This window comes from Mytilus galloprovincialis, chromosome 5 (assembly GCF_965363235.1).
Source record: "Mytilus galloprovincialis chromosome 5, xbMytGall1.hap1.1, whole genome shotgun sequence".
In the NCBI taxonomy this organism is placed as follows: Eukaryota; Metazoa; Mollusca; class Bivalvia; order Mytilida; family Mytilidae; genus Mytilus; species Mytilus galloprovincialis.
In genome coordinates, this window is record NC_134842.1 from 52,998,074 (window position 1) to 53,012,162 (window position 14,089).

Consider the following 14,089-nt stretch of genomic DNA (forward strand, 5'->3'; position numbering starts at 1 on the left):
CTTAATTTTTGGTCCAGTTTTCAAATTGGTCTACATTAAGGTCCAAAGGGTCCAAAATTAATCTAAGTTTGATTTTAACAAAAAATAAATTCTTGGGCTTTTTTTATATGCTTTATCTAAATATGTACTTTGATTTTTGATTATGGGCCCAGTTTTCAAGTTGGTCCAAATCAGGATTCCATATCAAGTATTGTGCAATAGCAAGAAATTTTCAATTGCACAGTATTGCACAATAGCAAGAAATATCTAATTGCACAATATTATGCAATAGCAATTAATTTTCAATTGGAGTTATCTTTCTTTGTATAGAATAGTAGTTGATAATATATGTTGGAAATTTGCCAGACATGACTATGATGTAATTTTCTATTTTTATTTGCCAATAACTTTATGTAAATAACTTCATTGGAAATTTGCCAATATAAAATGTTGCTGATGAAGCTTTTTTTCCTTATCTTATCTAAAATGTTTTTAGATAATGTATGTTGGACATTTGCCAGACATGACTATGATGTCATTTTCTATTTTTATTTGTCAATAACTTTATGTAAATAACTTCATTGGAAATTTGCCAATATAAAATGTTGCTGATGAAGTTTTTTTTATTGTTTTATACAATAAACAATGTATAATTACTTTTACTACCAACCAATCTTTACCATTCAGTGATAACAAGCACTTTATTTTACATTTTAATATTTTATGATGTATTTAAAAGAGTAGTTATTGTTGCAAACTCCATTAGAAATTTGAATTGATATCAGTTTTGGAAAAAGGGAAGCGGGGATGTGAAAAAAAAGGGTGGGGGTTTAAATTTTTCTCATTTCAGATTTCATAAATAAAAAGAAAATTTCTTCAAACATTTTTTTGAGAGGATTAATATTCAACAGCATATTGAATAGCTCAAAGGCAAAAAAAACCTTTTAAGTTCATTAGACCACATTCATTCTGTGTCAGAAACCTATGCTGTGTCAACTATTTAATTTTAGATTTAAAAAGTTTGAAGAAGAAATCTTTAATTGATTTGTAAAATCTTGACATTTGTTTTGTGTAAAAAAAACCCATGTAATGTCAAAAATTTGATCACAATCCAAATTCAGAGCTGTATCACGCTTGAATGTTTTGTCCATACTTGCCCCAACTGTTCAGGATTCGACCTCTGCGGAGCACCTGGTTAGCTATGTCATTGTCAGTTTATTTTCGATCTATGAGTTTGACTGTCCCTCTGGTATCTTTCGCCCCTCTTTTAAAGCAATGGAGGACATTTTAGATTTTTCTGTCAAAGAACAACCTCAATATTTTCACGTAGTACATATTTCTTTCAGATTTTGTGTTAAAAGCTTTTGTATAAACAGAGAAGAATTTTCATATTTTTTTTTTATTGAACATGTTAAGTGTTAAAAATTATACAACAGCATATTTTATTTCAACAGACAGTTTACTTGACATGTCAACTACAACTATCCATTTGACACTCAACATTCATTAATGTGTCATGTTCTTATGAATTTTTTAAACAGCACAAAACACAGATCTTTAGTTTAGATCTGCTAACAAAATATGTGTACATATTTGGGATATCAAATAATCTGTTCAATGAGACCATCGCCTGATAAAAAAACCTAGTGAAAAGTAACAATTCCTTTGTAAGTCTTTTTATGCTCCATTTATGGGCATTATTATACCCCATGCAACGAAGTTGCGGAGGGTATAATTTTTTTGACCCATCCGTCCGTCAGTCCTGTTTCTTGTCATCGCAACTCCTCTCAAACCACACTACAGAATTTCACGAAACCTTTTCAGATAATAAGGACATACTATGTAGTTGTGCATATCGACAGGAAATTGTGATTCAATTTTTTTTCTAGGAGTTACGCCCCTTTGAACTTATTTACTTTAATGTACTACTGCAACAGTTTGTCATCGCAACTCCTCTCAAGCCACACAACAGAATTTCACGAAACCTTTTCAGATAATAAGGACATACTATGTAGTTGTGCATATCGACGGGAAATTGTGATTCAATTTTTTTCTAGGAGTTACGCCCCTTTGAACTTATTTACTTTAATGTACTACTTCAACAGTTTGTCATCGCAACTCCTCTCAAACCACACAACAGAATTTCACGAAACCTTTTCAGATAATAAGGACATACTATGTAGATGTGCATATCGACAGGAAATTACAGTTCAATTTTTTTTTTAGGAGTTATGCCCCTTTGAACTTATTTGCTTCAATGTACTTCTGCAACAGTTTGTCATCTCAACTCCTCTGAAAACACACAACAGAATTTCATGAAATTTTGTAGATAATAAGGACATACTATGTATATTGACAGGAAATTATTATTCAATATTTTTTCTTATACAATTTTTTTTCTTATACTTATTTAATTTCTCCAATGACAATGTGGGGACATGGGGTATGTGAGCGTGCTCACTAAGGTTCTTTAATGTTTTCTGGTATGTGCATCCGTCCGTTCGTTTGTTTAATTTGTTAGTCCGTCTGTCCCGCTTCAGGTTAAAGTTTTCAGGTTAAAGTTTTTGGTCGAGGTAGATTTTGATGAAGTTGAAGTCCAATCAACTTGAAACTTAGTACACAAGTTCCCTATGATATGATCTTTCTAATGTTAATGCCAAATAAGTTTTACCCCATTTTAACTGTCCACTGAAAATAGAAAATGATAGTGTGGATGGGGCATCCGTGTACTAAGGACACATTCTTTTTGCTTGCTATTTCTACTTGTGATAATCCCATAAATAAATCGCTTCTGTAAATTAGTTTGTTAATGTTGATTAGAATATTGTTTTTGTTTTAGGATTTAGTAAACAAAGACTTTCTTAAAGAGCATTGGAAAACAAAGAAATTGTTCAAAGATGATCATTTCACTAAAATATGGAATATTTTGATGGTAAGTATCAAGTGCACCTTAAACATGCTAAAACCCTTGAAAGGCCAGTGGTGAGTTATTCTCAACATTTTTCCTTAATGGTATTTTAGAGCTTTACATTAACAGTTTAAACTCCAGTTTAAATACCAGCATGTTTGTGACCTTCTGCTGTTGTCTGCTCTATGGTCGGGTTGTTGTCTCTTTGGCACATTCCCCATTTCCATTCTCAATTTTATTAATAAAACATGTACAATTATATCATGCATTTACTTAAAATATTGTTGAAACGGCTGTATATGGAGTCAGTAGAAATGTATGAAGCTCAAAATTGTCTTAAGTGTAAATAAATTGTGAATAAAATTATTAGAGAATGTAGGAATGAAATGGGTACAGAGCTGCTTCATACAATTAGAAACTTGATTTTCTTTTGATGAACTGTAGAACATTTATTATATGGTAATCTTATACACTATGAATTTACTTTTTTTTCTCAAGGAAGGAACATCATGTGATCCTGTGATTCATCATGTCAACAAAGTCGTTGTCCAGGAACTGGTAAACAACAAATGTTCATTAGGAAAGTTTTGGCAAGCAGGACAGGGTAAGATCAATAGACAACTTTTGAGTTCGATGCATTTTCGTCAAAAACTCTGGTTTTAGTGAACATCATTAGTGCGTTTAGGGGCGTCGTCACTTCCATTCCAATGTTGAGCGAGTGGTTCGAAAACTATAATTCTATATTATACGAATTATTTGGCAAATTGAATTCTCGAAAAATTGACAATCAGCATTGCTGTCATTAGGGAATTAGGGAATTGCCATTAAGTACCTACAGAACAACCATTATTTCTAGTTTATCCTGCTCAATGACGATCACTAAGACGCTTGATAAATGTAAAAAGTGCAGGGATACAGGCGACCCCCTCTATCTGGTAAATGACGTGATAAAGGCGCGTATAATTGACGAGTTTTTTTCCCGTGACGGATGAACTCAAAAGTGGTCTATTATTGGTAGTTAGGATGTACATCATGTTTTCAACCTTTTCTTGAATTTGTGTATAGTCAATTTTATGCATTTTTTGTTAAATTTCTTGATATTCTTGCTTTTTTAAAAAACATTAGAAAATCTACACAAACAAGATTTCACAATTAATTCAAACAGGAACTATAGAAATCTTTAAAAAATTGTCATCTGTACATATGTTGATGGTACAGAATAAAAGAATAATGCTAGTGATAATGAAATCAAAAATGCAAAAACTTTAAAAGATAAAAGAAAAGACCAAAAAAAGGCCTGAACATCTCCATTTAAAATTATCAATGACTTTTATTTTTTTCTCTCACCGATGGTGCAATCTCACCAATGGTGCAATCTCACCGACGGTGCAAGGGCTGTATAGCCAGTCAAGGTAGTTCAAAACTTCCATTTGTTTGTTATTTTTCTCAATTTTTGCAAATTGTGTGCTTAAATGAAATCATTTTTACAGGTGTTGTGTTTGGCAAGTCACAGGTGAAACTGTTGAACCTTGGTTTCCATATGTTGCTAGAGTTACTTCCCTTAGTCAAAACAGCTGATGAGGTTAGTTACTGAAGTCCTTTTAACAGTAAGGGCTATTCCAGAAAAAAATGTAGGGGGGGGGGGGGGGGTTTGGAAGGCAGTTTTTGTCAGCACCCACCACCCAGACAATTGTAATTGAGTACGTATTATAGTGCATTATAGTGTGAAAAGTTGCTCTGATTCCCATCACCCATGTATTATTAATATAATGTGCCTTCCAACTCCCCCATACATTTTTTTCTGGAATAGCCCTAATCAACTTATACTGTTTTCAATGCAGATCTTGAAACTTCACAAAAAGGTTAACATTGCACCTATTTTGCTTGTGCACCTATTATAATGGAACAGCTTGAGGAATTTTCTCCATTTTTCCAAACTTAGGAACCTAGATATTTTTTTCAGCATAATATGCCAATTGTCAAATAATAAAAATACTGAACTTCTAAAAAATCCAAAATGGAAAGTTTGTTATCAAATGGCAAAATCAAAAGCTCAAACACATCAAATAAAAATAAAATTGAGAATGGAAATGGGGAATGTGTCAAAGAGACAACAACCCGACCATAGAAAAAAAACAACAGCAGAAGGTCACCAACAGGTCTTCAATGTAGCGAGAAATTCCTGCACCGGGAGGCGTCCCTCAGCTGGCCCCTAAACAAATATATACTAGTTCAGTGATAATGAATGCCATACTAATTTCCAAATTGTACACAAGAAACTAAAATTAAAATAATACAAGACTAACAAAGGCCAGAGGCTCCTGACTTGGGACAGGCGCAACAATGCGGCGGGGTTAAACATGTTAATGAGTAAATGAATGGATAACAACTGACATATTCCTGACTTGGTACAGGCATTTTCTTATGTAGAAAATGGAGGTTTAAACCTGGATTTATAGCTAGCTTAACCTCTCACTTGTATGCAACTGTCACATAAAATTCCATTATATTGACAAAGATGTGTGAGCAAAACAAAGATGTAACTAGTTTTATTTTGAATCATTTTCTTCTACAGTTTTCAATCTAGGTCTTTGAAAGTTAACTTAAAGATATCATTTTTATTAAAATTATACACCTGCTGTTATTTAATTGTTTCAGGTGGGTTTTTATACCACCGCAAAACTTGAAAATTTTTTGGTCGTATATTGGTATGATGTTGTCGTCGTCGTCGTCGTCGTCCGAATACTTTTAGTTTTAGTTTTCGCACTCTAACTTTAGTAAATGTGAATAGAAATCTATGAAATTTTAACACAAGGTTTATTACCACAAAAGGAAGGTTGGGATTGATTTTGGGAGTTTTGGTTTCAACAGTTTAGGAATTAGGGGCCAAAAGAGGGCCCAAATAAGCATTTTTTTGGTTTTCGCACTATAACTTTAGTTTAAGTAAATAGAAATCTATGAAATTTTGACACAAGGTTTATGACCACAAAAGGAAGGTTGGGATTGATTTTGGGAGTTTTGGTTTCAACAGTTTAGGAATTAGGGGCCAAAAAAGGGCCCAAATAAGCATTATTCTTGGTTTTCGCACAATAACTTTAGTATAAGTAAATAGAAATCAATGAAATTTAAACACAAGGTTTATGACCACAAAAGGAAGGTCGGGATTGATTTTGGGAGTTGAGGTCTGAACAATTTAGGAATTAGGGGCCAAAAAAGGGCCCAAATAAGCATTTGTCTTGGTTTTCGCACCATAACTTTAGTATAAGTAAATAGAAATCTATGAAATTTAATCACAAGGTTTATGACCATAAAAGGAAGGTTGGGATTGATTTTGGAAGTTTTGGTCCCAACAGTTTAGGAATAAGGGGCCCAAAGGGTCCAAAATTAAACTTTGTTTGATTTCATCAAAAATTGAATAATTGGGGTTCCTTGATATGCCCAATCTAACTGTGTATGTAGATTCTTAATGTTTGGTCCCGTTTTAAAATTGGTCTACATAAAGGTCCAAAGGGTCCAAAATTAAACTTAGTTTGATTTTAACAAAAATTGAATCCTTGGGGTTCTTTGATATGCTGAATCTAGAAATGTACTTAGATTTTTGATTATTGGCCCAGTTTTCAAGTTGGTCCAAATCGGGGTCCAAAATTAAACTTTGTTTGATTTCATCAAAAATTGAATAATTGGGGTTCTTTGATATGCCAAATCTATCTGTGTATGTAGATTCTTAATTTTTGGTCCCGTTTTCAAATTGGTCTACATTAAAGTCCAAAGGGTCCAAAATTAAACTAAGTTTGATTTTAACAAAAATTGAATTCTTGGGCTTATTTGATATGCTGAATCTAAACAACTTAGATTTTTGATTATGGGCCTAGTTTTCAAGTTGGTCCAAATCAGGATCCAAAATTATTATATTAAGTATTGTGCAATAGCAAGAAATTTTCAATTGGACAGTATTCAGCAATAGCAAGAAATCTTCAATTGCACAGTATTGTGCAATAGCAAGAAATTTTCAATTGCACAGTATTGCACAATAGCAAGAAATCTTCAATTGCACAGTATTGTGCAATAGCAAATATTTTCAATTGCACAATATTGTGCAATAGCAAGAAAGTTTCATATACTCAGTTGGAGTTATCTTTCTTTGTCCAGAATAGTAGTTGAATCAACTTAAATCATTGCTTTATACAATATACAATGTATATTCACTTTTACTATCAACTGATAAATTAAAACAATCTTTACCATTCAGTGATAACAAGCACTTTTTTACATTTTAATATGTATTTGAATGAGTAGTTATTGTTGCAAACTCCATTAGAAATTTGAATTGAGATCAGTTTTGGAATAAAGGAAAGGGGGATGTGAAAAAAAAATTGGGGGGGGGGGGTTCAATTTTTTTCATTTCAGATTTCATAAATAAAAAGAAAATTTCTTCAAACATTTTTTTGAGAGGATTAATATTCAACAGCATAGTGAATTGCTCAAAAGCAAAAAAAAATTTAAATTCATTAGACCACATTCATTATGTGTCAGAAACCTATGCTGTGTCAACTATTTAATCACAATCCAAATTTAGAGCTGAATCCAGCTTGAATGTTGTATCCATACTTGCCCCAACTGTTCAGGGTTCAACCTCTGTGGTCGTATAAAGCTGCGTCCTGCGGAGCATCTGGTTTTTGTTATTTTACAACACCTGAGAACTTGGTTGTTTTTATTAATGGAGGTAGCCACAATACCCTGAGAGAACAACTATCTTTGTCAGTTAAGATCAGAATTGGAATTACCTTGCCATTAAATTATTGGGGTTTAATCTCACATCATTATTGTTGAGATCAGTGACCTTTGTTAATTAAACCACATATGTAAAATATGACATAATTGAATTAGGCCATGGTGATTCAATATCAAAATTCATTTCTATTTCAGATGAAACAACTATTGTCACGAGAGACTGTCAAAATGTGGGTAAAGAATGTTGACGGAAAATTAAGGGATCTAAACCCCTTACTGACAGTAACTAAAACTTTGGTAAGAAAAACTAAATACAATGTGTATAAAGCTATAATGCAAAATATGTAAGAAAAATTCATAGATAGAAATACCAGAAAAACATCTACTAAACATCTGAAGGTTGAAAAATTTAAGCTGACAGCGCTTTTTGATTTTTGAATGAAGGTGCCAAAATAGTGGCATTATCATCAAATTTCTTTCATGATAGACTTTTGTAAATTATATCATGATTAATTTCTCTTGGAAAATTAGTAAATTAATAAAAATTAAGCATTTCACATTTTTAAGATGAAATTTAATTCTTATGTATAGTATAACGAAGCAGAACAAATATTTTGTCATTTGTATACCAATTTTCATTATTTGCAAGCCATTAGTTGTTATATCACACAGAACTGTCAATGTAGATTACAGCAGATCTCATTGAGTGTGTAGCAAAAGGTAATATCTTTGGTTAGCTTGCTTGTTAGCTGAACCGTGAAGTCATTATTAGATCAGGTATACTACCCTTCTTTGGAAATAGCATAGTCCAACAGACAGATCGATTGGTTTTCTATTGGACTAGTCTATTCTTAAAGTAGGGTAGTTTACTTAAGCTAACCATGACTTCATGGTTCAGCTAACAGGCAAGCTAACCAAATATATTAGGCTACACACTCAATGGAATCCGCTGTAAATCAATAAATTGTGTATTGGTTTGTGACTTTTGATTTATAAAAGTTTATAAGTATCAATTATTGTAGTTCATGTACATAATACTTTAATTTAAAAGATGATATCTTTTAAATTAAGAATACATTTGAATTTTTCCTCTATACTTCGTGTGAAAATTTTTATTATTGAACTTCCAAATTTGATAATATTTTTGGTGTTATTTTAGGGCACTGAGATTGTTAATATAATGAAATCATGTAACAACAGTGATATGCAAATAGCTATCATGAAAAGTATCGTACAGACACAAGGTTTTCCTGGAAATCAAACAACCAAAACATTGGATCACCTTGTTACTCAGGTACGTAGTGGAAATATATAAATAAGATTGGGTATGATTGTCTATTAGACAACAATTTCACCAGTGACCAAATAATAAAACTAAGCAACTATAAGCCACTGTCAACCCATATCATATACTTTGGATTCATTTATTTTCGTGGGTACCAATTTTCGATGATTGATGAAAACTTACACTTTCGCAGATTTTTAATATCATAGTTTTGCTAAAGTTTGCATACGAGTCAATGAAAAAATTGTAATTCATTGAACATTTAAATTTGTGGTTCACCTGAACCCGCGAAATCCACGAAAAATTGGTTTCCAATGAAAAATAATGAATCCACAGTAGTAACATCTCCCCCTTTTTGCATGATAGAAATATATTTATTTGAAGTGGGAAATGCTCGCGCTCATTATTCAAATCAATGTGTAGAAAAGTAAAAAAAATATATACCATATTGTACAACATCATGATCAGTTGTAATACCTCTGAAATTATTTATAACACATCTTTATGTATGATGAACAAATATTCATTTGAAGTTGGAAATAAACTTGAGCAACAGAGAAAATAGAAATATTTATGCTTTGAAAAAATATGATAGATTAAATTTATGTTTACAAGTCAACGTTATTATAAAACAAATATTCATTGACAGTTGAGTGCAGAAGCAGCAAAGGATTATGGGAATTATTTAATGCAGACCTTGATTCAGCAAATCAGGTAATGTATCTATAGTTTTACCATGGAAGTGTAAGTTCATTCTGACATTTAATAATGATCAAGCCTGTGTAAACTTATATCGGGAGGTGTTTGCTTTTGAAAGAATTTTATAGAGCTGCGAAAGATACTAAAGGGACATTTAAACACATATTAAGTTGAAAAAGATACTGGCCGCACCATGATAAAAAAAAGAAAAGATCAAAAGACTAACAACAGTAAACAAACCCATGTTTGATACAAATGTAAAAAACTTGATTTCATTCATTATATCATTTTTATTACAGGTCAGTAGATCCTCGACCTATTGGTATGATGACATCATTACATATGCTTATTCACCTACGGACTCTGGTCAGTTTATCCAGTACAGCTGCTGACCATCAATGGCAGTTAGAATTGTTGGAATTTTTAATGCTTCATTCATATTGGAAAGTTATCAAGGAATCAAAGGCTATCAAACATGTATGTTGACCTTAGAAAGTTGTTAATATATTGAGATGACGGGTTACTGTCAGTTTTTTCTCTCAAATATACATTGTAGATATCTGTTCATAATCAATGGTTCTAACCAAGAATTAGATCCTACTTTTATAGCTTTATTGTGATGTAGTTTAGACTACGACTACATCAGATTTTGTTTGAATCCTGAAACCCATTGACCACCAGGTGATACTTTTTTATACCCCACGCAACGAAGTTGCGGAGGGTATAATGTTTTTGACCCGTCCGTCCGTCCGTCAGTCCTGTTTCTTGTCATCGCAACTCCTCTCGAACCACACAACAGAATTTCACGAAACCTTTTCAGATGAAAAGGACATACTATGTAGTTGTGCATATCGACAGGAAAATGCGATTCAATTTTTTTTATAAGAGTTACGCCCCTTTGAACTTATTTGCTTAATGTACTACTGCAACAGTTTGTCATCGCAACTCCTCTGAAACTACACAACAGAATTTCACGAAACCTTTTTAGATAATAAGGACATACTATGTAGATGTGCATATCGACAGGAAATTACGATTCAATTTTTTTTCTAGGAGTTACCCCCCTTTGAACTTATTTACTTTATTGTACTACTGCAACAGTTTGTCATCGCAACTCCTCTGAAACTACACAACAGAATTTCATGAAACCTTTTAAGATAATAAGGACATACTATGTAGATGTGCATATCGACAGGAAATTACGATTCAATTTTTTTTCTAGGAGTTACTTCTCTTTGAACTTATTTGCTTTAAGGTACTTCTGCAACAGTTTGTCATCTCAACTCCTCTGAAACCACACAACAGAATTTCATGAAATTTTGTAGATAATAAGGACATACTATGTTGATGTGCATATTGACAGGAAATTATTATTCAATATTTTTTCTTATACAATTTTTTTTTCTTACACTTATTTAATTTCTCCAATGACAATGTGGGGACGTGGGGTATGTGAGGGTGCTCACTAAGGTTCTTTAATTTTGGTTCATTTTCTCTCAACAAGGACCTACAATTAGGAAACTAATTGGGTATAATAATGAGAAGAAGGTTAAAGATATTCTCTATATATTCAGTAGCTGTTGTACCAATTATCAGATTATCTACATTTTGATGCTGTTATATATCAGCTGTGAGTCACAAAATGAAGCTTTTTGTCTAATGGGGAAGACGAGAAAGTTTAGAAAGACTTCATATAATTTCAATCAAGAAACATAATGGTACATTTTAGCTGCACTGAAGACTTCATTTTGTATATTTTCATTCTCTACTTTCTTTTAGTTTATCCTATGTCTTTGTTTTATAGTGTAATCACAAATGTGATGAAATGGAGGACAAGATAAGAAAACAGTTCCAAGATAGTTTACATAAATCTCTGACACAACTTCTTATCTACAAAACTGGTGAGTGTATAGACGGAAGATAGAAATATGTCATTAAAATTAACACACAACAAAAAAACAGAGTAAGTGGTAACATTGTAAAAAATGAAGAAATAAGTATACCTATTCAGTGGCTGCTCTGGCTCCCAAAAAGTTGCAGCCAGAAAAATTAGCTTAGCTAGAGTCTTGATTTCTTCTACCAAACTTGTCGCCAAGTAAAATTTCACACAATTTATTTTTGACTGATACCAATTTACTTGAAGATCCATATTGTCAAGAAATGAACATTTTTACATAGGAAAATGTTGACGCCAGAAATATTGCCAGCAGCTGTCACCAGATGAAATAAAATATCGTAAAATGCGTCATTGGCGACGCACAGCACAGTCTCTGCTATTTCTCAAAATGGTATCTAAGTAGAAGCTGTCTCAATTTTGTTATGTATTTTCACGATTACATGAAATTATAATGGCATTCATTGGTTTTGAAAAACATTTTTTAGTGTAAAGAAAACTAAAAAGCTATAAAGACTTGAAGAAAGACCTCAAAATGATTATATTAAGGGCATATAATAGTTTCGATCCCATAATGATTTTTTGCATACAAGCTATTTTTAAAACCTAAGCAATGAATATTTTTTTATCTTATTCAGAAAATTCTAAGACGTTATCAGTACATGCCTACAAAGATACAATTTATCTTCTGGCCACATATGTTCAGGTAAGTACTAGACATTAAATTTATGGCAGCCCAAAAAATCAGGAGATTTTATGCTCTTCTTACTTATTTTAGAAATAAAGGTTTAATCTTTTATGCCCTAATACCAGAAACACTGCTATTCATTCATTTACCACAGCCAAAGAAAAACAATTTTTCGTCTCTCCCTTGACACCATTTGCGAGTATGGTCTTGAGAAACAATGATAGGCCCTCATAAGGGGATGATAAATGGCTGACCTGTGATAAGAGAGAGCCATATATCTTGCACTTAAAAGACACCCTTGTAGATTTCGAAAAAGAGTAGGCCAATGTGGCTACAAGACAGCACTTGCACCCGCAAAGTGGAAAAGGTTTAATATAAGTTGCAATAACTTGTTTCCCAATCAACTATAAATAAGTATGTTTAAACTAAAAAAAAAGGATATTGTATAATCTTCAAACTTTAGAAATAAAGGTTTAATCTTTGAGCTCCAATACTAGAAACACTGCTATATATTTACATTTATATTGTGGTAGCTAAAAAATCAAGGAGATTTAGGAATCTTCAAACTTGAGAAATAAAGGTTCAATCTTTTACCTCTAATACCAGAAACACTGTTTCCAATATGATATATGTGTATATAAAATTACAATTCTATGGATTCATTTATTTTCATAAATTGAAGAATGTCTATATTTTGGTGGTCAGGCCTCTACAATAACTTTTTTTCAACTTGTCCAGTAAGACAAGTACATACCAAAACTTACTTGTCCGAATGAGATTGTAACTTGTCCAAAAAAAATCTTAATATTAACCTTTTTTGCATTTCAAGTTGATTCAAGGAACAAAATGAATTAAAAAAAATTGAACAGAATTTGATTTATATCCTTTGAAATACTTTTAAAAGATATGAGCAACGAACAACTGAATTTAGTTGTGTCACAGGACTTAGGTTCTAGTTTTTATCAATGCTAAAGTCTCATCATACTTTGCACATGAGGCACCATCTGATTGGCCTCTAAATGTACACTCATTGGATTTTTATCCTATTTTTTTAAAAGTTGAAAAAAGTTTATTCAAATGCAATCAATAAAAAGAATATGAGGTATGATTGTCAATGAGACAAAAGACCAAATGACACAGAAATTAACAACTATAGGTCACTGCATTGCAAGTATTGTTTTTTCTACATAAAGATCAAACGTGATTTGATGATTTTTATGGTAAATAATTTCCTCATTCTTATTTAAAAAATACGTTATGGACATTGGTATTAATTATTATAAAGCAACAAAATAAGTTAGGAAAAGAAGTTCTGATTTGTCTTGGTCCAGAAATGTCTACTGCCTTGCAAAACTGTATATTAATCATGTCTATGAAATATGTCTCCTACAGTGCCCAACTGTCTATTAAACTTGGAGCCCAATCATTTCCAAGCTGGTGACAAACTGTCTTTTAAAGTTACCTTATTTAAAAAGCACATGGTTGAATGGGATCGGTAAGACTGGTTTCTGAGAAAAGTGTGCTTTTTACCTGTTAAAAGTACTTGACAAATAACCAGTTTTAAATTATCGATTGCAAGTCTGAGGGGTCTTGAGAAATAAAAAGTTTCAATTAGTTTCAGTTTAAAAAGGAAAGATGTCAAACAAATCTTCTTTTCTTGTTTTTTTGTTAATAATTATACTTTGTTCATCAAAGTTTGATTAAAATTTATTTTCTGCAGAATGATTCTACTTGTCCCATCGGACAAGCTTGGTATAGCTTTTACTTGTCCGACCTTTTTTATACGCCCGTCAAAATTTTGACGAGACGTATTATGGTATACAAATGTCCAGTGTCCGTCCGTCCGTCCGTCTGTCCGGCGTAAACATGTCGCACCGTAACTTGAGAACGACTTATCCAAATTTC

General features: G+C 32.2%; 1 protein-coding gene across 1 annotated transcript in view; it reads left to right on the forward strand.

Annotated features, from left to right (window-relative positions):
- LOC143076029 (myb-binding protein 1A-like protein) overlaps positions 1 to 14,089 on the forward strand; it is a 41,919-nt gene that overhangs the window by 7,928 nt on the left and 19,902 nt on the right. Inside the window, exons 7-15 of the mRNA XM_076251640.1 lie at positions 2,819 to 2,911; positions 3,386 to 3,491; positions 4,378 to 4,469; positions 7,814 to 7,915; positions 8,778 to 8,912; positions 9,553 to 9,617; positions 9,902 to 10,079; positions 11,407 to 11,503; positions 12,135 to 12,202. Coding sequence (XP_076107755.1) covers positions 2,819 to 2,911; positions 3,386 to 3,491; positions 4,378 to 4,469; positions 7,814 to 7,915; positions 8,778 to 8,912; positions 9,553 to 9,617; positions 9,902 to 10,079; positions 11,407 to 11,503; positions 12,135 to 12,202 — 936 coding nt within the window. The remainder of the gene's footprint in view (positions 1 to 2,818; positions 2,912 to 3,385; positions 3,492 to 4,377; positions 4,470 to 7,813; positions 7,916 to 8,777; positions 8,913 to 9,552; positions 9,618 to 9,901; positions 10,080 to 11,406; positions 11,504 to 12,134; positions 12,203 to 14,089) is intronic.